The following is a 26,213-nucleotide window of genomic DNA, read 5'->3' as shown; positions in this document are numbered from 1 at the left end:
AAGTATAAATTATTTTAAACAGATATTTTCATTTATTTTTCTTGGAGAGCTTATAATAAAACTGATCGGTATGCATCCATTTTATTATTTTCAAGAAGCATGGAATATATTTGATTTTATTATTGTTTTTGTGTCTTTATTAGAAATGGGTCTTTCCGGTGTTTCAGGACTTTCTGTTTTAAGAAGCTTTCGTCTTGTAAGTTTTAAAATACATATAATAAAACTTTATACTATTTTGCTTATTTATTGGTGTCTTTACGTGTATGTCTATTGTATACTTTATGTTTAGATGAATCCATTAAATTTTAAAGCTTCGTCCAAAGCAGTAGGTCTATTTTACTTTGTTTATTCTTTTAATAACTTTTTAACAAAATATATTGTTTTATAAATAGTTTTAATGTATAAGTTTTTAATATGGTAAAAAAATTAATGTTACAGATGAGAGTTTTTAAGTTAGCTAAATCTTGGCCAACTCTAAACATGCTTATAAAAATTATTGGAAACTCAATGGGAAGTCTTGGTAACTTGACTCTTATCCTTCTTATTCTACTGTTTATTTTTGCTGTGGTAGGCATGCAGCTCTTCAGAGATGCATACCACGAGTTTATACAGAATCAACAAGCTAATGATGTTAGTAAAAAATTATTTTATTTATTTTTTAAAACTTCAGTATAAAATAATAAATCATTGACTTTTTTAGGAGCCACGATTAAGATGGCATATGGATGACTTCTTCCACTCTTTTTTAATAGTTTTTCGAATTCTATGTGGGGAATGGATAGAAACTATGTGGGACTGTATGAGAATTGTAGAAAAAAAAAGTAAAACAATGAAGTCTATTTGTGTCCCAGTTTTTCTTTTGGTTCAAATTGTTGGAAACTTAGTGGTAAACAAAAATTTCAGTTAAAAAAAAAACTATCGTAAATGGGCATTTGTTAAAAAGATACTTTCTTGATAATCTGAAAGTACATAAATTTGCATAGTTACTTTTAAGACTTTTTATTAGTACTTGAGAGTTTAACCAAAAAAACACTCAAAAAAAGTGTTATACTTGTCAATTTCTATTTATATAGATGTTTATTTTATTTTCAGTATAATATTTTAGTAAATAAGTTAAGCTTTTTACAAAGTTAAAAAATAACAATTTATATTTAACTCACAGGTTTTAAATTTGTTCTTAGCTTTGTTACTTAGCTCATTCACTGGCGAAAATCTAGAGCCTGATGAGAACGAACCGCCAAACAGTATTCAACTTTCAATTGAAAGAGTAAGGAGATTTCGAAAAAGAGTTTTGGACTATGTTGTTGATAAAAGAACAACATTATTAAAATGCATAGGGTAATGATTCTTTGGACAAATTTGATTTTAGTAAATTTAGTTTTAGCAATAAACAGTAAAAATTAAAGTTATAAGTTTATCTTACAGTGACTTTTTTATAGAGTAATTTTTGTACTAAGCATTGTTGCTTCTAATAAAAACCAGTTGAATTTTTAGAGAAATACATTTTACTAAGTTAATTTTTTAAGTTAAAAAGCTTAAACTTAGTAAACAAAATAAAGTTTTACACGATAAAATTGCTGTTTAATTTTTCTTATAATGTTTCAGGTACATTTTAAAATAATTACATTTATTAGTTTTAATCATACAAAAAAGTTTAAATGTTATAAAGTTATATAGCATATATATTATTTTCTCAACTCGATTTCAATTCTTTGTACTACGGCTTTTAGTAATTTTTAATCAAACGCTATATTATAAAATATGTTGAAATAGACATACAATTTAAAGTAAAAATATTTGCAGTTAAGCTTTACAGATTAAATATAAATAGCTTAAACAAATGTATAGAACATTTACTAGCTCCTTTAAGTCTTTAATTTTAAATGTTTCTATATTTTTCTTTTTGTTTTAGTAATTGTAAAACTCGTTAACCAAATGAATTTTTGTTAAAAAGATTAATTGTTATTTATTTATAATAAGAACTTTGTAACATATACTATAGTGAACTACAACAAACTCACATTACTTTAACAAAAACTTTAATAAGTATCAAAAATTGTTTATCATATCTAATATGAGTTTTTTACTACTTTGTATTCATAAATGATTTTTATTTAACTGAGATAGTTAAGTCAAGAAGTTTACTCAAATAACTAAATTTACCTAATTGTATCATTAAAACCTTTAGGACGGAAACAAAATTTGTTATTAATATAGTTAGACAAAAGATATTTATGGTCTTTTAATAAAACGAAAAAGCAATGTTTTATTGTTGTTTTTTTTAAGAAAATTTTTTCTGCTTAGTAAATTTACAAGTTTAATATTATGTTTATTCAAACTTTTTTTTTCGTAATAAAATATTTTTTAACTTAAAATTAAAAAAAAAGAACTTTTTAGAAAAAATTATAAAACTTAAATTAATAATTTTGTAGAAGCCGTCAGCATAATACACGAAAAAACGGGGGAAGTAATAAAACGGGAGAACTAATACTTAAAAACTCACCTCAATCAGAAGTTACGTTAGCAAACAATTGCGACCCAACAATTGCACTTGGTGAATTTGCAAGCGGTTATATCAAACAAAAAAATAACTCTAACTCAGATAACATTGTTTCATCTTTAGTAGGATATGAAAAAAAAGAAGTTGAGCTTAATTCTGTACTTCCAAATAATGTTGATGTTAGTGTATAGTACTATAGTTTTTAATTTGTATACAAAAATAAAAATATTTTAGTTTTTTTTTTAATAAATCAAAAATTAGTCTAAGTTTATTTAACTTTTTAAAAGTTTTACTTTATTAATTATTTATATCTGATTTTTTTTTAATTTCAGTTTTTAATACGAATACTTGTATAATTAGCTTATTTTTATTTTTTTTTTCAACTTAAGTGGGAACGGGTCTAAATTACATAAAGAAAAAACTGCACTAGAGGACTAAGTTACACGATAACAAAATTGCACGAGTGCACAAAATTGCACAAAGCCTAATTTGCACGAGGGCACAAAATTGCACGAGGGAACTAAATTGCACGAAGACGATTTTGCACCACAAATTGAAAAAATTCAAAAAAAAAATTAATATAAAAAAAAACAGAAAAAAAAACTGAAAAATAATTTAGTAAAAAAAAAAAGTTACTGACCGAGGGTAAGGGTTAGAGGTCAATAACTTTTTTTTTCTATTACTAAATTATTTTTCAGTTTATTTTTTCTCTTTATTTTTTATTAATTTTTTTTTGTAGTTTTTACTCTTGTGCAAAAATGTAACTCGAGCAAAATTGACCCTTGGTGCAAAATCGTCTTCGTGCAATTTTGTTCAGTGAAAGTAAAAAATAAAAAATAACTAACAAAAATTATAACAACAGAAAAATGAAAAATTAAACAAAAATTAATTAAAAAAAAAATTACTGACCGAGGTTAAGGGTAACAGTGATAGAAGAAAAAAAAACTAAATTTAAAAAAAATAAAAATAGAATTAATAAAAAAACTAATAAAAAAAAAACCGTGCAAAATTGTCTCCATGCAAAATTTTCTGCTTGTGCAAAAGTGACCCTTTGTGCACTCGTGCAATTTTATCCCCTCGTGCAAATGTATCTTCGTGCAGTTTTGTGCACTCGTGCAATTTTGTCCCCTCGTGCAATTTTGTACGCTGGTGCAATTTAGACAGCTACCCAGCATGAGTATGTTTTTTGTTATATTATAATGACAAAAAAGCAAAACATCAAAAATAAACAATCTTTAGTTTTTTAATATTTGAATTAGTAAAATCAGTAATTAAAAACTGTTAGTTTTTACTGAGAACCGCATAAAAATTATTTTTTGAATTAAAATGTACATATTTATTTCTTATTAATATATTAAAACTCGTAAAGTTATCAAAATATAATGGATATAATTAATATAAAAAGTTAAGTTCAACAAAGCAGACAGACTATTTAAACATTTTTAGCCTTACAAGTATGCTTATGTTTAAGTTTTTTTAAAATTTATAACTTAAAATGAAAACAAATGGATTTTATTAAAACAATTAAGGTATATACAATTAATTTCGTGTTTACTACCACAAATGAATATTTTTAAGAAAAGTTTAGCATCAGTTTAATTGTATTCTAGTAATAATTTTATATGCTTGTGGTAAAAAAATATAGTATAAACTCTATAGCTTGAGAATAAAAACTGGCTAATAAAATCAGTAACTTTACTAACCATTAAAAAATGTCAAGGCATAACTGTTTTTTGTACGCAAAAACTTTAGTCAATTAACTACGTTAACAAAGGTGCACGACAATTCAAACTCTAATAATTATGTGAGTTAATTCTTTTAACAATCTTTGTTTTAACTTTTTCATTGTTATAATCTTATTTAAAAGACTGTCAAGATTTTTTTTCAAAATACTAAAGTTTTATTAGATCTGATTTTATGAGAACTTTACAAACTTACTAAAGTTTTGTTATTTTTATAAAATAGAATTTTTCTCTATAAAAAGATACTTTATTAAAGTTTTTTACCATTATAATCTTTTTAATAAGACCTAAATATGTTTTTTTCTTAATTTCTTTTCGAGATACGACTTCTTATAATTCTTTATAGGAAACTAGTTGTCAGAATTTGAATTTTTGTGTAACCGTCTAAAAAAAATTTATCTCTAAGTATTCTGTAATGATACAACGTATTTTGAGAAATTTTTTCTTTTGAGAAAAACTGGCTAAAGTTTGTGTTTAAATTTTAAATGTTTGTTTTAATAAATATAAAATATTAAAGTATGGGATAATTACTTTTCATTCATTGTAAATAATATATACAAGACATAACTTAGCTTTATAAAATAGAGGTAGTTTAGTTAGTTTTATTACATTATAATACTGTTTTCAAACTAGCTAAAAACTATAAGTAGAACAAAACAAAGCGTTAAAATAACTATCAAAAATCAAATTAGCTTAAAACACTATTAAGTTAAACAAAATTTTACAGAAACAATAAACTAATACCATGATGTTTTTAGAGGCAGTAAATAAAAATCTTGCTTACGACGCGTTAAGTACGCTGAAACAGCTGTAGAAGGCACAAAGTTTGATTTTTATCCAAAATGAAATACAAAACAAGTGTTATATACATTGTATAAGTACCTATAAGTAGTTATGCTAGCCATTGAGTATTATTTAAAGTTTAAATAATTTACTAATTTTTAAAAATATTACAAAAACTACTTGCCCAAAATTAACTATTAAAACGTTTTCAGATGCAAATAAGCGATTTTAGGTTTAAAATAAAAGTTTGTAATAATACTATCTTAGTTTGTTTCTCTTTCAGCTTATACTTTTAATTACCATAGTTTTTGTATTTAACAGAACTGAGTTAAAGCACACTAACTGAAAAAATACCACACAAACTATATCTAAACGTAAAATTGAACAAAAAATGTAGTATTAATTTATAAAACATTTGATATACACTTTAAAAAACACTTGATTTGGTGTTTTTGTTTAAACCACATTAAAGAAACCTCGGCTTAACACTATTTTTCTTAAGATAAGTTAAAATACACGGTATTTTTTATTTAGTTCAAGACTGAGACGAATAGATTTAAAAAATTGTATTACGACAATTTAGGAAGGAAATATAATCGCAGTTTCAGTGTAATTATGCTAATTTTCATTGACACAATAAGAAATGTATTACTTTCACGCTACTGGTGAAATTTTTCATTTTGCAAACAATATTCCATGTAATCCTTAAGCTTTATTTTCCCAAATCTTGGAAAATGACTTTACATGTAGTCTTTAACACAACTACTTTGTTTTGTTTTTAATGTACTTTAAAATATTTTTGTTACTGGAAATTATACATTTAAAACTACCTCCTGTTAAGCCAGTTTTAAATTCTATCTGTACCGGTACATATTTGTTTATGAGTGTATATGATAAATTTTTTTTTTTGACATAAATTAAAAAAAATTAAATAAGTTTACTTTTGAAATTCAACGCATTGCTTAATTAAATTGACATATAGTTTAACCGAAATTTAGTAGTCACGTTTTAAATTATTTAAAGAAATGCTTATATTTGAATACAATTTTAGTTTCAAAACTTTAAAAAGATAACATCTTTGCTGTTTTCAATGACATTATCTTTAAATAAATCTTTAAAGTATGTTTTTATACTTAGTTAAATTTAAGGTATAAACAAATAAACGTGTACGTATATACTTCATTTAAAACTAACTGTAAGTAACTAATTATGAGTAAGTTAATGATAAGAATATTTAACATTTTTTTAAATTTATTTATTTAAATCAAGTTTCTCAGTAACTTATACTCCTTAATTATAATCTAAGCAAGCAACAAAAAATAAAACTTATAACAAAAATATTAATGTAGTGTTGGGTTATCAATCTTTTAATTTAAAAACATATACACAAAAAACTTAATTTTATTTTCCACAAAACTTTAATGTTTAAATTATTTAAGTTAGAGCATCTACCGTATAGTTTGTTTAATTTAACATGTACTCTGTTTCAACTTCAAGATTTTATTTTTATTTTTGAAACTTCTTATACTTTTTTAAGTAAAGTGTATTTTTATCCTAAAACACATTTTTCATTCTGTGTTAAAACAAAATTGTATTAATAATATTATAAATGTTAAGGATTTACTTGTCAAAAGTAAACTATTGAAAAAATTGTCTCACAAAAAACTTGTGTTAATCATATAAGTATTTTAAGCACAGCAATAACAACCAAAAAAATAGTTGTTTTTATACTCAAATCTAAAATGGCTTTATATTTTACTGATCGCTGTAAACTTTTGGAAAACGATTAATTATTTAAGAAGTAGTTTTAGAGCTTTTTAATAAAAACTTTACTTTTAGTAAATAGTTACTCAGACGATGTTGAGCAAAACTAAATAATTTCTAAACTTAAAGCAGTAAAATCAACAAACTGTTTAATTATTTATTAAATTTTCAGAAATTCTATTTAAGGTGAATTTTGAACAATTTAAAAAGGTTAAATAAAATTTACACACTATCAGGTTTATCAAATTTATTAACGAAACAGTTTTCTTAAATAAAATAGATAATTTTCATTATTCTTAATAGTATTTGATTGTTTTTAATTGTCTTAAGTATATTTTTTTATGTTTTACTCAATATACATTTTAGAACAACTCTTTTAACTATTGCATATAATTCAAATTGTTTTATATCGAAAAATATGTATGTACAGGATATTATACATGTTCCTATAGCAACAGAAGAATCAGATTTTGCAGGAGAGGCTTCCGAAAGCGATTCAGAAAATCAAAGTCTTCACCATTCTCGCTCAGTAAGTAAAAATATTATAAGCAATAACAATGCTTTTTAAGTTTAAAATTTTAAAGGTAGAGCAGTATATGTAAAATATAGCAAAATCGATTTTAGTCAAAACATTTAAACTAAAGAGTACAATTTTAAAGTAATATTTTTGATTAAAATGTTTCTAAATCCTAGACATATAAGTATTAATCTTACTTATAAATATTTTTAAGACTTCTTATTTTACCTAATGTATTTAGGGTTAAGTAGTCACAGTAAACCTTAGTTTTAAACTTTTAAGGTATTCTTTTTTTTAGTCTTAATATAAATATAAAACAAAACAGTTGTAGTAAAAGTTTGATCTTATTTACATACTCAACTGGTTATCAACATTTAACTGTATATTTTTATAAAGTTTTTATAGAAAACTTTAAAGTTTTCTTGTAAATTATTTGTATAAAAACTGTTCTGAATAAAACAAAATATAATACACTTTTACGCATATATTAAATATAATTTATTCAACAATTGTCAGTTCAAACTTACACCGTTTCAGAAGGTTCTTCAGAGCTTTTTTAATTGACAATGATAGTGCTTTAAATATATGTTTTACGCATATATATATATTTTTTTTTTTCTAAAATAATGTACTGCTCATACAACAGATATGCGGAAGCGATTCAAGCACAAGTTCAACGGAATCAATGAGCAACAGTGAGTATATTCGCAAACAAGAAAAAGATCTAAAGCAACAGCAGGCTCAAGGTTGTATAAAGAAATTTGTTTTATTTAAAACCTTTCCATTTTGAAGTTTTTTATATAACTTTATACTATAAATTTATTACTTATTGTTATTTTTTAATATATTCGACTATAATGACCCTTTTTTAAATAATTACACTATTAACTTTTCTAAGGAGGGATTTTATTTTGATCTTTTTTGAATAGTTTTACTGGTAATTAAAAAATGTGTTTTAGTTAGGTTGGCTAACTTCTAAAGTTTACCGCCCAGAACCTTTTGAATAAGAAGCCCAATGTAAACTGTATGGAAGCTATAAATCCGACCATCGATGGTTGTTATAAAACTTAAAACAATTCATCATACACAAAAATGTGATAGTAGTTAGCTTAAATGCATAAAGAGTTAAAAGAAAAACCTATTATAGTTTTTGTATAATAAAAAATGTTTTTTGTCAAAAAGGAGTGAGTACCATATATAAGATTTTAAACTATACTTGATAAATTTTTATTTATATTAAAAAAAGTTCAAAATGTTATGTATTTCATTGAACAACTTAGATATTTTTATTTTGAAAGTATCGGGCACTTTAATTTATTTTTTAAGTAAAACAAATAAATAATAAAAAAGTGTGTTTTTAACTTAGTAACGTCGTTTTAATGTTTATTACATACGAAATACCTGTAGTTGTGTTTTTTTAGCAACTTAGAGTTTACTAGTTTTCAAAAGAATCGCCATATTCTTTTTAAATTTTTAATTATCTATAATCTATATAATTAAAGTACGCACAAAATTAACAGTTTTCAAATACTACAATGTAAAGTTATTAGGGTTCAGAAAAATAATAGTTAACCAACAGGTTATTAATAATTTTTTATAATGTTTTTGCTTCTTACACAAAATTTTCAGAAACTACGGATGATATTTTAAAGACTTTAACTTTAGGAAGTCTAGATATGCTTGTTCACAAGTATGTTTCATTATTGTATATACTGTATATGTGTAGTTAGAAATGCTCTGGATCAAAAGCTCGACCAACATTTTTAAGTCTTAAATTTCGTTTTAGATTCAAAGATGAACTAAAGTCATATATATTTAGCGTTTTGAACTAAATAAAGAAACAACAAATATTATTTTCTTATGTATTTTATTGTTTATTGAACGATAAAAAATGCGCACAAAAAGTTTAGTATTAGGATCAGGATATTTAGAAGATCTTTTTGTTATCTAATCTTTTTATTTTGTATTTTTATAATACATGTTTTGTATATATGTAAATTTTTAAGTATTAATTTTTGTAATGAAACTTAATATTTATAAATAAGGTTTTTAAACTCTATAACAAGTTAAAACTACAATATCAAAACAAACTCTTAAAAAATTAAAGAATAAAAAGCTAAAAGTAATCAAACTTTATACAATTCTTTATAATAACTCATAACTACCTTCTTTTTTTCTCTATGACAGAGTTTCTAGAGATTTTTTCATAAGGCCTTTAATTAGAAATGCATTAGAAGAAATTAAAAATGCAATTACCCCTTCCACTAAGATTTCTCAAAAAACTACCCTTGCAGCTTATGGCCTCCTAACTTTTTAAACTGGCCCACTTTGGAACAAAAAAATTTAAATTTCCCATAATATCTAGTACAAGTTGTAAAGCAACCCTTAAATATGACTAAGTCCTTTTTTACTCGTCACAGCCCCACTTATGCCCCACTTTCGGAAACCCTGGTCTAAAATAATCTATAATGATTAGTTTTTTTTTTGTGGAACCATTCTTCATACTCAAGTTTTTTCAATAATAGCAATTCAGACATTTATTTTTTTTAGTTTTTATAAAACATGAACAAAAAGTACAGAAATTCCAAAAAAAGTTTTGTAACATGATATTAGTTTAATCAGTTATTTCGTTTGTACAAATTTTAAAATCCGCAGAAAAATGTTTTGTTTTTCAAAGTTTGCTAGTTTGTACAGCTTTTTAAGTTAAAAAATTAAACAAAACATTAAAATGTGTGTTCTCACAAACTTGGTATCAAGTTTCAAAATTTAAAGCATTAATATTAGAATAATATGTCAGTATCTCAAACTTTACTAGTACGTCAAAAAAAATTGTGATATACTTTGGTCTTGTACTTTGTATTTGTAAAAATTTAGCTTAGCTTATTACTTTTGTTGTTACATAATTTTGATCAAGTCTTTTTTGAAAAAAAAAAACAACTGTTAGTGTATCATGTTATAGGAAAGTTAGTTAAACAAAAAAGTGTTAGCAGTTAAATATTAATATTCTAAACAGAAAACGAAAACGTTGATGAGCCAGCAGCATGTTGGCCTGCAGGATTTTCCGCCAAGTTGAAATGTCTCGACCCGCCGATTGAGACACCTCTCATGCAAATGTGGTGGAACGCTCGTAAAATTTCGTTTCGTATCATTGAGCATCCCTGGTTTGAAATGTTCATCATTCTCATGATCATGCTCAGCAGTGCCGCTTTGGTAAGATACTTTTTTTGAGTGAATTCACTAATATGATCCTAACTTTAAATACCTTAGATATTAAACCAAATTTATTTAATTCATACTGAAATATCTCTATCTATTAAATAGTAAAGGACAGTAACAAATGTACAAAAGGCCTTTTTGCTATTTATTACATGCAAAGCTGTATTTAAAACAAATTCAATTGAAATTGAAGTTTTAACAAATTGTTAGCTTTTATATAAGTTTTTAAAAAAATCAAATATCAACTAGTACAAAAAAATCACTTTGACTATTTAAGTGAAAAATAGATTAACATGAAATTTTTCAAAGCAAAAAATTTTAAGTTGCAAGCGATAGAAAAGAAAAAGTTTATTTAATTTACAACATCATAAACTCTTTTTATTAGTCTTAGCTAACAGATATTAAACTATATAAAAAACTAAACTAAATTATTCGATATAAATTTTTTTTTTTTTTTTGAACACTTTAAGTTATACAGCAAGTAAAATTGTAAAGTTCCGTGGTAGATTACTGACATACAGAGCTCTAATGTTTTAAATTATAAAATCTTCACAGAAATAGAGCCTTCACAGAAATTAAAAACAAAATCTATATATGTTTTAATTATAACATAGTAATATACTTGATTTAATTGAAAAGTTTAAGACTTTCTACAATTAACTTATCATTTACATACCTGTTTATATAGTTTGAAAAGAAAGCATTCATCAAATAAAGACTCATAAGTATTATTTCAACAAAACTATTCACAAAAATTATTTAATTCAAGTGAATAATCTTTGTGCATCTAATAAACAGCTTCAAGTAGTACTTAATTTTTACAACTAATATATGTTGTCTAAATATAAAATATATTTTTATTTAACTATTAAATTTAACAAAAAAGTTTGCAAACCTTGGTGCTTTTATTTGTTTATTTAAGCTACTTATTGTATTAATTTAAATTAACTTTGATTAAACCAATGATTTAAAACAGGCTTTTGAAGATGTTTATTTTAATCATAAACCTGGCCTTAAAAAAGTGCTGAAGTATGCAGATCGAATTTTTACGTACGTTTTTATTTTGGAAATGTTTCTCAAATGGTTAGGTTATGGAATGAAAAAGTATTTTACAAATGCGTGGTGTGGACTTGATTTTATGATTGTTGCTGTAAGTTTAACGGGCTTTTTTTTTCAAGTTTATAGATAAAACATTAAAAAATACTTTCATTTTGAAGTGACTTTGATCAAGTTTTTTTAGTTTTTTAGTTTTGTTAAATTATAATCTTAAATTTAATAAATATTGTTATAATTTTTTTTTTTAAGTAGCGTAAAATATTTCCTTTTTCAGTTTATAATCTAAACATCTTAACAACACTTTTATCATTGTATTTTTTATCATTTAGTCTATTTTAAGATTTTGTTTTTTTAAATGATAAGTAAACTGAGTTTTATTTTTTTAAACTATGTGGTTCTTAATTTATTCAAGATAAATATATTAAATATAAATGAAATCATTAATAACATATAAGTTTTATTAAATTCAGGTAAATACTTAGTTATCTACAATCTAAAACTTGTTTTTGTTTAATGTTTACAGTACATGTTTATTTCGTAGTTATTATAGTTTTAGTAGCTTCTTTTAGTAATTAAGCTTATTTGTATTTTTTTTGAAATTTCAAACAATATTAATTTTAACTTGCATAAAAGGTTTCAATAGTAGGACTAGTGACTGATGCTCTCGGTATGGGTGAGGTATCAGGAATAAGATCTTTAAGAACTCTTCGTGCAATGAGACCGTTGCGAGCACTATCTCGATTTCAAGGAATGAAGGTTCAAACATTGTACTACAACTTTTTTTTATAAATTAACTGTGATTGAGTACGCACATCCGGTTGAGTACGCGTTGTCTTCAGAGATGTAATCTTTTTTTACTTTAAATTAAAAAATAAAAAGTATCTGAAAGTATAAATGCGAAAATGGTTGTATTTTAAAATACTCATTCTTGTAATAATTTTAAATATACAAAAATAAAGGAGTCAAATAATATTAAAAACTCAACACACAAACTATTTATAAAATCCTATTACAATACAAGCAAACCTAATATAGTTTACTTTTTTAAACTTTTAAACAAAAAGTGCATTTGACACTTGCAGATCCCATGATTAAAACATAGGAAATGAATACTTTAGAAAATCACATTTAAGTTTAGCTAAACGGAAATAATTAATACTGCAATAGACATTTGTTAAGAACTAGATGATTTTGAAAAGTATATCTACTAGTGTAGTTTGTCGTTTGGGTCTAGCAGCGCATACTAAAGCGCAGATTACTGTACATGTTTTCAAGGAAAGCTGTTTTTTACTAAAATTTACTTTTTTAATTTCATTAAGCTTTTATTTCACTGCTTTCATTTAGGTCATAAAAATGTACTACCTTAATTTTTGGAAAATTGTAGTTAATACAATAGTATAAGTAGTTAACGACAATTATTCTAAAATAAGAGGAAATTTGAGGCATTTTTCCTTACTTAAAAATTTGATAACACAATTATTTCTTTGTTTTTTGGTTTTAAAGAATATTTTTTACAGAATTCAATAGCTGAAATAAAACATGTTTTTTTTTTCAGTTTTGGTTTATTGGGTTGGTGCTAGAGCCCATAGAAAAAATAAGACATTTTGGCTTTTTTTTAGTCCCTGGAACATATCTCGAAAAATATACAAATTTTTTAAATATTTATTTTGAATGTTCTTTCATGTGTTAACTTAATTACTTAGTGAATTTGTTTTTTATATAAGCTTCTTTTTTTTTTTGAGATATAGGTCATTTCGTTTTTACAGTTTTGGTCTTTAATTAGTGTATTACTGCATAGTCTATAAAATAAGTTTTTTAGAAATTCTTAATTAACTTAGTACTAAAAGTGTTTTTATTAAGGATTTTAAAATAGAATATCTCTTATAACCTTTTTGTAAATATATATTGCGAGAACTGAAAAACCACAAAAGGGTCTATAAATGTTTTTTTTATTTCTCGCAATATAAAGATTAAAATAAGCAGTTTTGTAAAAGCATCCTTATTACTCAGTGAATTTAAAAGTGCTTAATAAACTTTTTTTTTTGACTAAGCAATAAGACCAAAATTAAAGACCAAAACTAAAAGAAACAAAATGGCCTATATCTAAAAAAAAAAACTTATACAGAATATTCACTAAGTAATGAAGTTAATACATTAAAGTATATGAAATGTTCCATTGACTAAAAAAAAAGCCAAAATGTTTTTTCTATGAGCTCTAGCACCAACCTAATAAACCCAAACTGAAATATTATTTATTATTATTATTATTGAAACATATTTCTTAGAAAATTTAATAGCTAAATGATTATTAAACAAAACTAATTATTGTGTTTTGAATTTTTTAAGTCATGAAAAATGACTTAAATTTCCCTTTATTTTAGAATGATTGTCGTCTTATTATCATAAAATATTCAACTTTCAAACAAATGAATGTATTTACAATGGTTAGAATTATTAACAGTTTTAGTTAACTTGTTCTTTTCTTAGGTCGTTGTGAATGCTCTAATCGGAGCTATACCTTCTATATTTAATGTTCTTATGGTTTGCTTGATATTCTGGCTAATTTTTTCTATAATGGGTGTTAATCTTTTTGCTGGAAAGTTTTGGAAATGTATGAACATGACAAGTGGATATAGATTTAATGCAACGAATGTTTCTATGAATTTAACGGTTGATGGAAAAATTGAGTATCATGAATTTCCGGTAATAAATAGGTTAGCAAAACGTTGTATGCTAAAGTACTTGTTTTTTAGTTAATACTTTTTTTATTTTTTTCCTTAGTGAACAAGTTTAAATATTACTAACTTGTTTTTTTTTTTGCACAAATGTCAATTTAACTTACAAAATACTAGACTTTTATAGTGATCTACCGGATTCAAAAATTTAGTATCCGGCCAAATCCGAATTCGAATTTCATTTTAAAATCAGCATCCGGCCGGATCCGGGTCCTAAAATTATTTTGAAATTTTGATCCGCTGATTATTTTATATCTCTCAAATTTTCTCGTAATGTCTAATGTTATTTTTATGGGTATCGTTTTATAAGTTCCCTAGTAGCAGCAACAAAGTTTTGTAAAAACTGCTGAAGTTTATTCAGCTTGTGACGTATTATTTGAAACATTTTTGTATAATTGTTTTGGTATGGTCCTTTTAAAGATAAATTTGTAAAATTATTCAATTTATATACGTATATTACAAATACATATGTAAATTATATTACTTAATAACTTAACAATCTTTTTTTTTACATAAATTCATGTGCATGTTAAGTTCTCTTTAATCATATTTTTGTTATAAACAAACTTAAGAACTATTCTGTCTAACAGAACAGTGAAACATATGTATCAGTAAAAACTTTGTGTTTTATCAGTATATATATATTTAGATATTATGCAGTTTTGTTTAAGGTTGACTTAAAGTGGTCATAACTTATATACAAAGCATCATATTCTTAGTATTAATAAAACTCTTATTTTAAACATACCTCACATGAAAGACCAGTGTTTGTTTCGAACGAAATATTAAACTATAAAATTAACATGCAATTAAAACTATTAAATAACAGTATAAGCATTTTTTTTAATTAATAAATTCTTAACAATTTGGTGTACAGCAAACAGTTTATAATATAATTTGAAGAAAATTTTTTTACTATAGTATGAAGATTTTGTAGTTAGCTTTTTTAGATACTTTTTTATTCTACAAAAATTATAGAACAATCTGTGAAAGCATTACAGAAAAAGACAACACTGTCCGATGGAGAAACAGTAAATTGACTTTTGATAATGCTTTCAGTGGCTATTTATCTCTTCTCCAGGTGAGTGTATTCTAAGCTCAATTCTAAGATTCTAAGCTCAATTTTGATAACAACTTTTATGACGGTATAGTACATTCTTGTTATTAAAGAAATTTTTAAGCAGTTTTATATAACTTTTTGTTAAAATGCTGTTCTTATGTTTTTTTCAATTAGTTATAAAAATAAAAGAATACGCTTATTTATGTTTTTATTTAAAATTGTAACAGATAGCTACGTTTAAAGGCTGGGCAAACATAATGTATGATGCAGTAGATCACACTGCTGTAGATAAACAACCTGAGTATGAAGTAAATTTATATTATTATGTATACTTCGTAGCTTTTATTGGTTAGTTTATCTTAGTTTCTTTTATTAGTTTTACTAATACTAATTAAAATTATAATTTATAGGTTATTGATTTTACTCAAACAATAATATGATTTACATGAACAATATAATTAATTCGTATAAATAAAAAAGTTCCGTCTCAGCTTAGAAAAAGAATTCTAAACAAAGAGATTTATACGATTCATATTTAACTGTAAAGTGTATAATTACATTATATATATATATATCGACAAATAGCATATTACAAAAGCTAGTGAAATATTTTTACAAACTAGCTTAAATATTTTCAATTAAATAACAAAATTTCTCACATGAACTGTATAAGATTTATTGCAAGGTGGTTATTTACAATGTAAACTTGATTGTACTTAATACTGTTTTTTTTTTGAATCGTTTGTGAAAACAATTTTTAAATCTTATTAGCAACATTAAATCTTTAAAAATTCAAAAGAAATTATCTAAGCTTTACTAGCTATCAATTCAACTTTAAATGTAGGTAATAAACATAACAACAATTATTTTAATATTCCCTGTTTATGCTGGTATGGTAGTACAGTTATAAAATATGAATAGTAAATTATGCCTCCTTTCAAAAGCACTACGTTTGAATTATTCGACGTTTAATATTTTAAATTTCTAAAAATAGTAGTAAATTTCTTTTTTTTTTTTGCATTCATAAAGTTTAATTTAAATTTATGTTGTTTCTAAGTGAAGTTAATCTGTATAACTATATTTCATATATTTTTAAGTATAGTATATTAAAGTTTAAAAGGTAAAAAATCTTAAAAAACTATAAAGATTGGTTTTAAGTTAAATGTTAGTCTCAAACTATTAAAAGCTTTAGTTTCTTCTTATTATTTTTTTTTAAATATTTTAATAAATAGTTCAAACGATTTTTTCAACCAAAAAAATAACAGTGTTTTTATAACACCGTTATCAATTAAAGTTTAGTTTTTGTTTAAGTTTTGTTTACATTATACTGTTTAAAAAAGTATATAACAGAAACCTTATAGTTTAGATTTTAGATAAAATATATAAAAAATACTTGTAAGAACTTTTTATAAAATAAAAACAAACACTAAAACTATTTACATAAAGTTTCATAAAACTTCTGAAAATAATTTAAAAGTCAGTATAAATTACAGTGTTCGGAAGCTTCTGTACACTTAATTTATTCATTGGTGTTATCATTGACAATTTCAATCAACAAAAGAAAAAACTAGGCGGTCAAGACATTTTTATGACTGAAGAACAAAGAAAATATTATAATGCAATGAAAAAGCTTGGTTCAAAAAAACCTCAAAAACCTGTGCCAAGACCTAAGGTTTTGTATTTTTACTTTTCTAGTTTTTCTTAACGGTTTAAAAAAGACTGTTGAAACAAGCAATATTTTTTTGTTTTTAGAACAAGTGTCAAGCATGGGTATTTGATATAGTTACCCATCAAATTTTTGAAATCACCATTATGTTGCTAATTATCGCTAATATGGTTACGATGATGATAGAACACGAAGGACAAACAAAAAAATTAACCGATATTTTGACATATATAAACTATGTTTTTGTTGCTGTATTTACTGGTGAAGCTGTTATAAAGGTTCGGATAAGTTTGTTTAAGATTCTTTTATTTTTCAAATTTCATTACTGCTTTAAAGAGTTTATCTATAGTAGAAAACTTTTCTAAATTTTTATGATTTATTAATTTTCTTTCAATATTTTCAGACATTTTATATATTTTTTTTAGTTGTTTGCTTTAAGACATCACTATTTTACAAATCCTTGGAATGTTTTTGATTTTATTGTGGTTATTTTATCAATTTTCGGAAGTGCTTTTGGAAGCCTGATTCAGAAATATTTTGTACAAGTAAGTGAAAAAACTATTTAGAAAAGTTTTTTTTTTCAAATTACACAAACAATTTTTTACAGCCAACTTTATTTCGTATAATTCGTCTTGCACGTATAGGTCGAATTTTACGTCTTATAAAAGGCGCAAAAGGTATAAGAACTTTGTTGTTTGCCTTAATGATGTCTTTACCTGCTCTGGTGAACATAGGACTTCTTCTAATTTTGGTCATGTTAGTTATTTTGATTATTTTTAATACGACTAACCAATTGTTCAATTTAAATACTTTAATATAAATACGAAGTATATTAACATATAAAAGTAAACAATTACGAATTTCACTAGAGCCAAAGACTGGACTTTCATTTAGCATAAAACAAGCTTAAAATTAAAAAATACAAATTTCTGAATACATTTAATTATTATTTTTCACAGTTAAAGTTATATAAGTTTACACTTAACTCTATATACAGGTTTATTTATTCCATATTTGGCATGTCACAATTTTCATATGTCAAGCGCTTTTCAGGAGTTGATGATATGTACAACTTTGAAACTTTTACAAATTCATTTATTTGTCTGTTTATGATAACTACTTCAGCAGGTTAGATTTAAGTTATCAGTAGTTTATGAGTTTTATAATCTTTTTTTGAAAAACCTACGCGATTTGTTTCAAAAAAATTTGTATATTTTTTTTCTCCAGTAAAATAACTTATAACTTTCAGTTAAATTGATTAGAAAACTTAACTATTAACTTAACTATGAAGTTTATTTATAATAAGCAGAAGCCTTACAAATAACTTTACTGTACGACTACGATTTAAATTATACTTTATAACTGATATTTTGTTAAGTTTTACAGATTATATTATGTTCTTAATTGCGATTTTCCTTATAGGCTATTTGTGAATAAAAGTTTGTAAAAAATATTTTATTTCAATTAGCGAGCAGTTTTTTTTTTTAATATGCTTCTATAAATATAACATTGACAATATTTTTTTTAACAACTTTGAAACTACAATTATTAAACGAAAATATTAGTTTTAATTTATTCTTCAAAACAAATTTTTGTAACGACAAAGTAATAACAACAGTATCTGACTGCATATAAAACAGGACCTAGTTCTATTAAATTAATTTTTGTGGATATTAAAAACTAACAAAATTTTGTATTATTATAAACTTTAGTTGTATTAATACTAAAATTAAATTATAAACTTTATAACACTAATTAAAATTGTATATTTACTTTTATACTAAATAGACTTAAAAAAAAGTTTAGCACAAACTTAAAAAATAAAGTAATTGTTTTTTGGTAACTTTTCCTATAAATTTTACAACAAATAATTAAATTTTGTTTGTTAATAATGATAATTAAACGATGACCAATAAATATATTATTTGTAACCAAAACAAAAATATAATTCACATAAAAACTTTTTTTTTAATTGATACGAAAACTATTACCAGCAACATAGTTCTGTTTATAATTTAAGATAATTAAAAGTTTTTTTTTACGATTATCATGTCAGAAAATAAATTACTATTAATTTAATGTTTTACAAATGTTTGTCAATAAACTAATCTTTAGAAATATACTATGCTGTGCAAAATGTATACCATTATATGTTTATTAAAGTACTTATTAGAAAAGCAAAAAACTAGTACAACTTTAAAAGTAGTACGAATTCTACCTTACTTAAGTTATAACTTAATTAACTTACAAATATATATATAAATTTTTGTAAAAAATAAAAAACTTTCCAATTATTCATAAAAGAGAGCTAGAACTTGCTTTTTTAATAACAACTGCAGTTTTTGTACAATTTTAATTATTTATGTGAGTTTTCAAAAGTTTTTTTTTGTATTTGAATAACGTTAGACAATTTCTTTAGTTCAAAGTTGCACTTTAGAAGACTAAAAAAAAATTACTTTACAAATGTGTATTAATAAAAAACTATTAAATTAAAGAAAAATTATGATAAAAAATGTACCTAAAATACTACAGTGCTATTTGTTGTATTTATTAAAAACAAAATTTAAAAAAAAAAATTAAGTAACGTTAAGTTACTCACTAGTGCAAAGATCGGCAAAGCATAAAATTGTGGCCCGCGATGTACTTTTAAGCTAAAAACGTAAATATAAAACAAAAATTGTTTTGTGGTAAAAATTTAAAATTAGGCTATCAATTTAATTATAACTTATTTTATAAGTTCAAAGCTACTGCTTCAATTTAGTTGGTGTCCCATAAACTTCTAGTTTTAACTAAGATAAAAAGGAATCTGCTGTACTATATTATGACCTACCCAATTTATTTTGCACTACTTAACTAACAATGCTTATAGTTTAACTTTAATTAAAATAATCACATAACTACCGGTTTTTTTATTTATTTAAAGTAAACTATCAAATTTTTTTAAATTAATAAAATAAACTTTTTATAAATAAATGTTAAACTAAGCATTAAGGATTTTAATTAAAACTTTAATTGTAGTTTGTTTTTTAATTAACTTATTACTATTTAAATTTTTATCAGATCTTATATTAGTTTAACAAAACATTAATATGCTAATTGTTTTTAAAAAGGTGTTAACTTTTAGTTCTAAGGAAATATTATACTAGAGTGTTTAATTTTAACACCTCGTACTTTTAAGTCTTTACTAAATACATTAATTTAAAACGAAAACAAATATTTTTAATTAAGACTTGTTCATCATGATAGTTAAAAATTAAAAATGTCAATTAGTTTTTAGCAAATATTTGTATTACCTAGTTATTTATTATCTTTTTACGGTTTTTAAAATATTAGCTACATATTAAACTATAAAAATAAGAAAATTAATTTAACATTTAAAGAAACTTTACAAAAAAAGCAAATATGTTTTACATAAAATAATAATAAAACCATTTCCCATTTTTTTAAGTGAACTTACAAAAATAAGATGAAGCTTATTGAATCAAAACCAAAAAAAAAAATTACTAAAAATTTATTAAATCAAGTTTCTGTAAGTCATATTTTTCTTAATCTATTGAAGATAGTATACAAAAGCAATTAGACACAACAGGAAAAATAAAATACAAGCAAACATGTGATAAATTAAACTTGTGATACATCGGTAAAAACTAAAAGTGTTGAATATAATAAAATGTTATATAAAATCAATATACTTTTTTTTTAATGATCGTCTAAACTCTATTTTCACAGGTATTTAAAAGAAAAGGTTATGGCTCGTTTGTGACAAAAAGCCTTTTTATTTTTTAATTAAGGCGTATTAAATAATATAGGCGATTTTCAAGCGTTTTAATCGAAAAAAATTTGTACCAAGATTTTCTTTTTAAATTTGTTTTCACTGTTGTACGTTCTGTTCTTTTATTAATTTAAAATATTTAATTTAAGTGCTAAAATTAAAAGTTAAAACAGAGTAAAGATAGTTATAGTTCTCGTTCCTCATAAGGTTAAAAAAAATTATACTGATTTCAATTTCTTTATGTGGTATTGTTTGTCTACAATATTACGTAATAGTTCTATACAACGGGTAACGTTCAAAATCAACCCGTGATCAAAATCCAACCGCGTTCAAAATCCACCGAGTCAAATTCGAGAACCGCTTACCGATCGAGGGTAAGGGTTAGGGGTAACAATGATAGTAAAAAATAAATAATAAATAAATAAAAAGTTGCAAAAGATATACAAAATAAATTAATAAGTAAAGGAAAAAAATAATTGGGTGGATTTTGATCGTATACCCTATACTACATAACTTTTTAAAACCATTGAAATACGTCTAGGCTGGGCTGAACTACTTAACCCATTGCTTCTAAACGATGATGTTGACTGCGAAAGAGGTTTGTTAAATGGAAATCCAAGTGGTAATGGAAACTGTGGTAGTCCTTCCGTTGGAATTGCATTTTTCGTAACATACCTTATATTTACTTTTTTGATTGTGGTGAACATGTACATAGCTATAATCCTTGAAAACTTCGGTGTTGCTACGGAAGAAAGTACTGATCCATTAGGAGAAGAAGGTTATTGTTGTAATTATACTAAATTGATTGGTAAAGCAATAACTGAAATTTTTTATGTTATAATCAAAAATTTACTTTTATTTCTTTTGTTTTTTAAGATGTTTATTAAAAAAAAATCTTTTTAATACTTTTCAGATTTTGAGATGTTTTACGAAGTTTGGGAAAGGTTTGATCCAAAAGCAACTCAGTTTATTGCATATTCGCAACTTTCTGATATGGTTGACAGTTTGCATCCTCCATTGAGAGTGCAGAAACCAAATAATCGTCAACTTGTAGCAATGGATTTGCCGATGGTCATAGGTGATCGACTACACTGCCTTGACATTTTATTTGCACTTACAAAGCGCGTTCTTGGAGAGTCGGATGAACTAGAAGGATTGCGTTCACAAATGGAGGAAAAATTTATGGCGTCGAACCCGTCCAAGGTTTCCTATGAGCCCATTACAACGACATTATGGAGGAAGCAAGAAGAGATGTCAGCTGTCATGATACAACGGTGGTGGCGAAGCTTTAGATTTAGGCGGACAATTTACGCTGCATCAGACATGGCATTAAAAGAAGCTGCAGCTACGGAATTAGTTTTAAATGAAGCTGCTTCAAATGGCATCACATATTATTCCAAAGAAATGAATGGTCAGTCATTGGCATTAGATACTACTAATACAACCAGTGCAACTGATAATAACTACACCAATGGATCTGCTACGAATGGAGAAGACTTTAAGACGTCTTTAAGTTCTTTAAATGAAAACAATAGCAAACTTTGATGAAACTTGTAAACTAATCGAGTGACTCCGAAGGAGTCGGTGACAATTTTGTACTTCAGCGGGTTGGTTAAACAAGGCTGTAGTGGGTTTTCATTCGGGCAGACTGTTGACTTTCGGTGACCAACTTGCGCCCTCAATTTTTCCACAAGCTGCCTAACCCTTTAAATACACCTCTGCCTATTGAAAAAGTCCACAAATTATGAATGTATGCTATATGGATGGTATTAAACTGTTCATGTTAGTGATTAAACACACTATTTTTTTATTACATGCAAGAGGTTTTAACGTTTACGTTCCATTTTTTATAACTAACTGTAATTTGACAACTATTCAAAAAAGATTTCATTGTGTTTACGTTCCTTTTATAATTTTTTTTTTAATTTTTGTTCATTGGTGATACTTTAAACGATTTGTTTTGTTCTTTGATTTTAAATACAAACTTTCATTAAACTTTTTTTTTATTAAACTATATATCCTCTGTAAATTGTTATAGAACTTATAGTAACCTCTTAAACCTAACTTGTTTAAGAACTTTTAAATTAGTTAAATGTTGTTCTGAAACAAAGTCTGTTTTACTTATCTATTTAAAGCAAAATGAGCTCGTTTACTAAACACATTCCCTTTAAATATATATAAAGGTAAGCTTGTTTAAACAAAGTTCTAACAACTATTTAAACCTTAAGGGTTTTACTTGAACTTTTTATTTGTTTTTTTAAATAAACCAAATAATAAAAATTTCTATACGTAGCATGTTTATTGCATGTATACTATATTCCTGCTTTTTTTGCAAATAAATACATCAATTGCCTCAAAACTATTAATTGCTTTATTATTTATACTAAATATCAAGTTACTAGGACATTATGATATATAGCTCAACTATTTGTTCTCAAACAGTGTTGTTTTCTTCAAACAACTAATAATTATGTATCCGTATGAACACGATTGTCAAAATTAAAAAGTCAAAAATTATTTTGCTTTATACGGCTAAAATAAGCATGTTACAACACTTAGTTGTTTATTTTAATATTGTCAGATTGAGAAAGCTTTATCTTTATAAAAGAAATAGTTTTTAAAATTAAGGAATACAAAGCTTTTTTATAGTTTTGCATAACATTTTTTTAACTTTAAGGTTAGATTCGATAGATAATGGTTAATTTAAAGGGTTACATGCATTCAATAAAAAATAAAATATTTTAGAGTAACACATATCTTTGATTTTCTTTAAAACACTAGCTAAAATTTTTAATGCAACTGTTACTATTTTATTTTTTTTGAAGCTTAAGTTTGAAACAATGCAACTTGAATTGTATGTCCTTTTTTTGACGAACACTTTAAAAAAGCAACAAGTCGTATTGTAGCTTCATGTCAATTTTGTTTTTTCAATCTAAGTATGTTAAAAACAATTCTGAATTTTTTTACACTACTTTAGTAGAAAATAAAGGATAAAATTTAAAAATGTTCTTAAGACTAACTTAATTGTATTACTTATATATATTAACCTATTCTTGACATTATTTGTACTATTTTAGTTTGATAATTGATTATAAAATAATGTAAGTTTTATTCAATAAAACTTAGAAATAATCTATTCATATATAATTTAATTTTTTGTTTTTAAGTTTGTGTTTATATTTTTTCTAGCAAAATACATTTTATATTTACTTTTTTAATGAAAAATTTCTGAATATTATGATAGAACAAAACTGTAGTACGAATGATATATAAAAGTTGTAACCTTAATGAAACTAATATATTAGAAAAAGAAATCAGTTTATCTTTTTGATTAGTTGAAGTTAACTATTCAAATTTTTCAATAATATTAAATTTCATATTTCATGCTTAATATTACATGATTAATTTTTATTAATACTTATACTACATGTATTGAAATTTACTTATAAAATAGAAATCTAAACAAAAGCTATATTTTAAATACAATTCTATAAGTACTTACTCCAATAGAGATTTTTTTTAACTAGTTTGACTACAGCTGTTTTAAATAGTTTGTAAAGTTTGTTGAATTTTTAACTGTTATTGTAACCTAATAAGAAAAATAGTTTTGAACATTACTGCCATAGATATAAGCAAAAAGTTAGACATTTTTGTTATGTTAGCATACATTATATTTCTAAAAAAATTTAAGTTAACTCAAATTTTTATTTTAGTTCAAAATTAAGTTTTTAACAAACGCTTATTTATTAAAAAATTAAACTTTGCAACTAAATTTTAAACTTAAACCTGCCATCTTTTCGAAAAAAGTGTATGCCTTTTTTAATAAGTTTCTTAGGACGTTGATCTTTAAATGATGTTAATCAAAAGTCATATTAGATATGGGTAGCCTACTAAGCTCTTTTTAAGTTATAATCATTCTATAAAAATATGGAGCTGTTTTTAATAAAATAACTTATAATCTGCTTTAAGTACGAAGAAGGATACTAGATTACTTCTCACTATCTTTTCAAGTTTTTACTTTTCTATCTTAAATTTTTTTAACCCAGTTCGTTTTTAACTTCCACTCAGTGGTTCGATTCAGACATTGAGAAGTTGGACTGAAAAAATAACCGATAGGTGTGAGTGTCTTTGATACTATAAAAAAGAATTATTATTTGTTTAATAAATAGGACTTAAAGCAAGTTTAAGTTTTTGTAAATTTTAAAGTTGTGAATGCTTTAATTTCCTAATTATAAATCTTCTTGGTTTTAGTATTTATGAGTTAAATGCAAAAAATATATATGCTTAATAAAGCAAGATTTTAAAACAGCCTTATTTAAAATGACCCTGCTTTAAAAATTATTCTTTTGACCACAAAATTCGGGTCAGAATGACAACTATACTCTGAGGTCTAAAGGTCAAATTTAGTTCGTCATTTTATAAGATAAAAATAATTAAGTTATAAATGTGTTATATACAGTTTTAATGTACTAATCAAAAGCTTCAATGTGGCAGAAGTTTGCAAACCAATTACCGTAAACATCTTTAATACAAGAATTTTTTTAAATAGTAGTTTGGCATATACTGTGCTGTAATGATAACTTTGCAGTAGTAGACAACTTAACGGTGAGATCATGAAGAGAAAAAAAAAAACATTTGTTTTGATGTTACCATTTATGAAAAATTATTCGCTTATTACGAGCTTCTAAGATGCGACCTTTTATCTTTAAAATGGTAGCTATAAACCTATCAAAAAACCAAATAAGCATAGGCTTTGTATAAAATTGAGGTCAAATTACCCAGAGCATGTTTTAAAACATATTCCGGTCAAAGTTAACAAACACCCTCAGAAAATCTCTTGTAGTCGAAACAAACTCACCAAAGCAACCTAACATTACAAAGAAGCTATTTTAGCAAATTGATACGATCTCGGCATAGCCTCTAAATAAGAATACGAACACAACAAGAAATAAAAGAAGAATAGATTTTTATATATCTTATATTACATTAACTTTTTTTCTCTGCAAAAGCTGCGCGAGTTGATTAAAAGACTTTCCGACTGTTGTAGATAAATATTTTATTTAGTACCACATACAAAGTAAGTTTGTAACATAATATTTAAAAATACATTATTCTTGTATACAAAGTATTTGTAGCTTTGAGTATTATAAGTAGTTATATCAAGTTGTATTAAATAAATAATATGTTATGTTTTATTAATCTATAGCTTAAATTTATTTACTAATTTTTAATTAATTATGTTTGTTGATTAATTGTGTGAATGATTTATATGTTTTCGACAAAATATCAATAGACCTCTGTCCTGGACAAGACGCTAAAAGGTATTAGTGGTGTGTGACTCGAAAACCAAAAGGTTCTTCGTGCACGAGGTCCTATAAATAAATGTTTTGAGCGCTTTTTTG

At 24.4% G+C, this 26,213-nt stretch overlaps 1 protein-coding gene across 1 annotated transcript in view; it reads left to right on the top strand.

Annotated features, from left to right (window-relative positions):
• Nucleotides 1–23,151, top strand: part of LOC145834287 (sodium channel protein type 4 subunit alpha B-like) — a 53,880-nt gene extending 30,729 nt beyond the window's left edge. Inside the window, exons 20-39 of the mRNA XM_082941680.1 lie at nt 23–196; nt 439–630; nt 701–886; nt 1,163–1,338; nt 2,433–2,679; nt 7,220–7,318; nt 7,953–8,052; nt 10,320–10,516; nt 11,499–11,672; nt 12,212–12,334; nt 14,066–14,292; nt 15,292–15,394; nt 15,601–15,721; nt 16,867–17,045; nt 17,126–17,317; nt 17,465–17,584; nt 17,647–17,795; nt 18,037–18,167; nt 21,353–21,589; nt 21,725–23,151. Coding sequence (XP_082797806.1) covers nt 23–196; nt 439–630; nt 701–886; nt 1,163–1,338; nt 2,433–2,679; nt 7,220–7,318; nt 7,953–8,052; nt 10,320–10,516; nt 11,499–11,672; nt 12,212–12,334; nt 14,066–14,292; nt 15,292–15,394; nt 15,601–15,721; nt 16,867–17,045; nt 17,126–17,317; nt 17,465–17,584; nt 17,647–17,795; nt 18,037–18,167; nt 21,353–21,589; nt 21,725–22,356 — 3,759 coding nt within the window. The 3' untranslated portion in view covers nt 22,357–23,151. The remainder of the gene's footprint in view (nt 1–22; nt 197–438; nt 631–700; nt 887–1,162; nt 1,339–2,432; nt 2,680–7,219; nt 7,319–7,952; nt 8,053–10,319; nt 10,517–11,498; nt 11,673–12,211; nt 12,335–14,065; nt 14,293–15,291; nt 15,395–15,600; nt 15,722–16,866; nt 17,046–17,125; nt 17,318–17,464; nt 17,585–17,646; nt 17,796–18,036; nt 18,168–21,352; nt 21,590–21,724) is intronic.
• Nucleotides 23,152–26,213: the final 3,062 nt, after the last annotated feature.

The sequence above is a fragment of the Thalia democratica genome, chromosome 4, assembly GCF_965202585.1.
Source record: "Thalia democratica chromosome 4, ktThaDemo2.hap1.1, whole genome shotgun sequence".
NCBI lineage: Eukaryota > Metazoa > Chordata > Thaliacea > Salpida > Salpidae > Thalia > Thalia democratica.
This window is presented reverse-complemented; position numbering and strand designations above follow the sequence as displayed.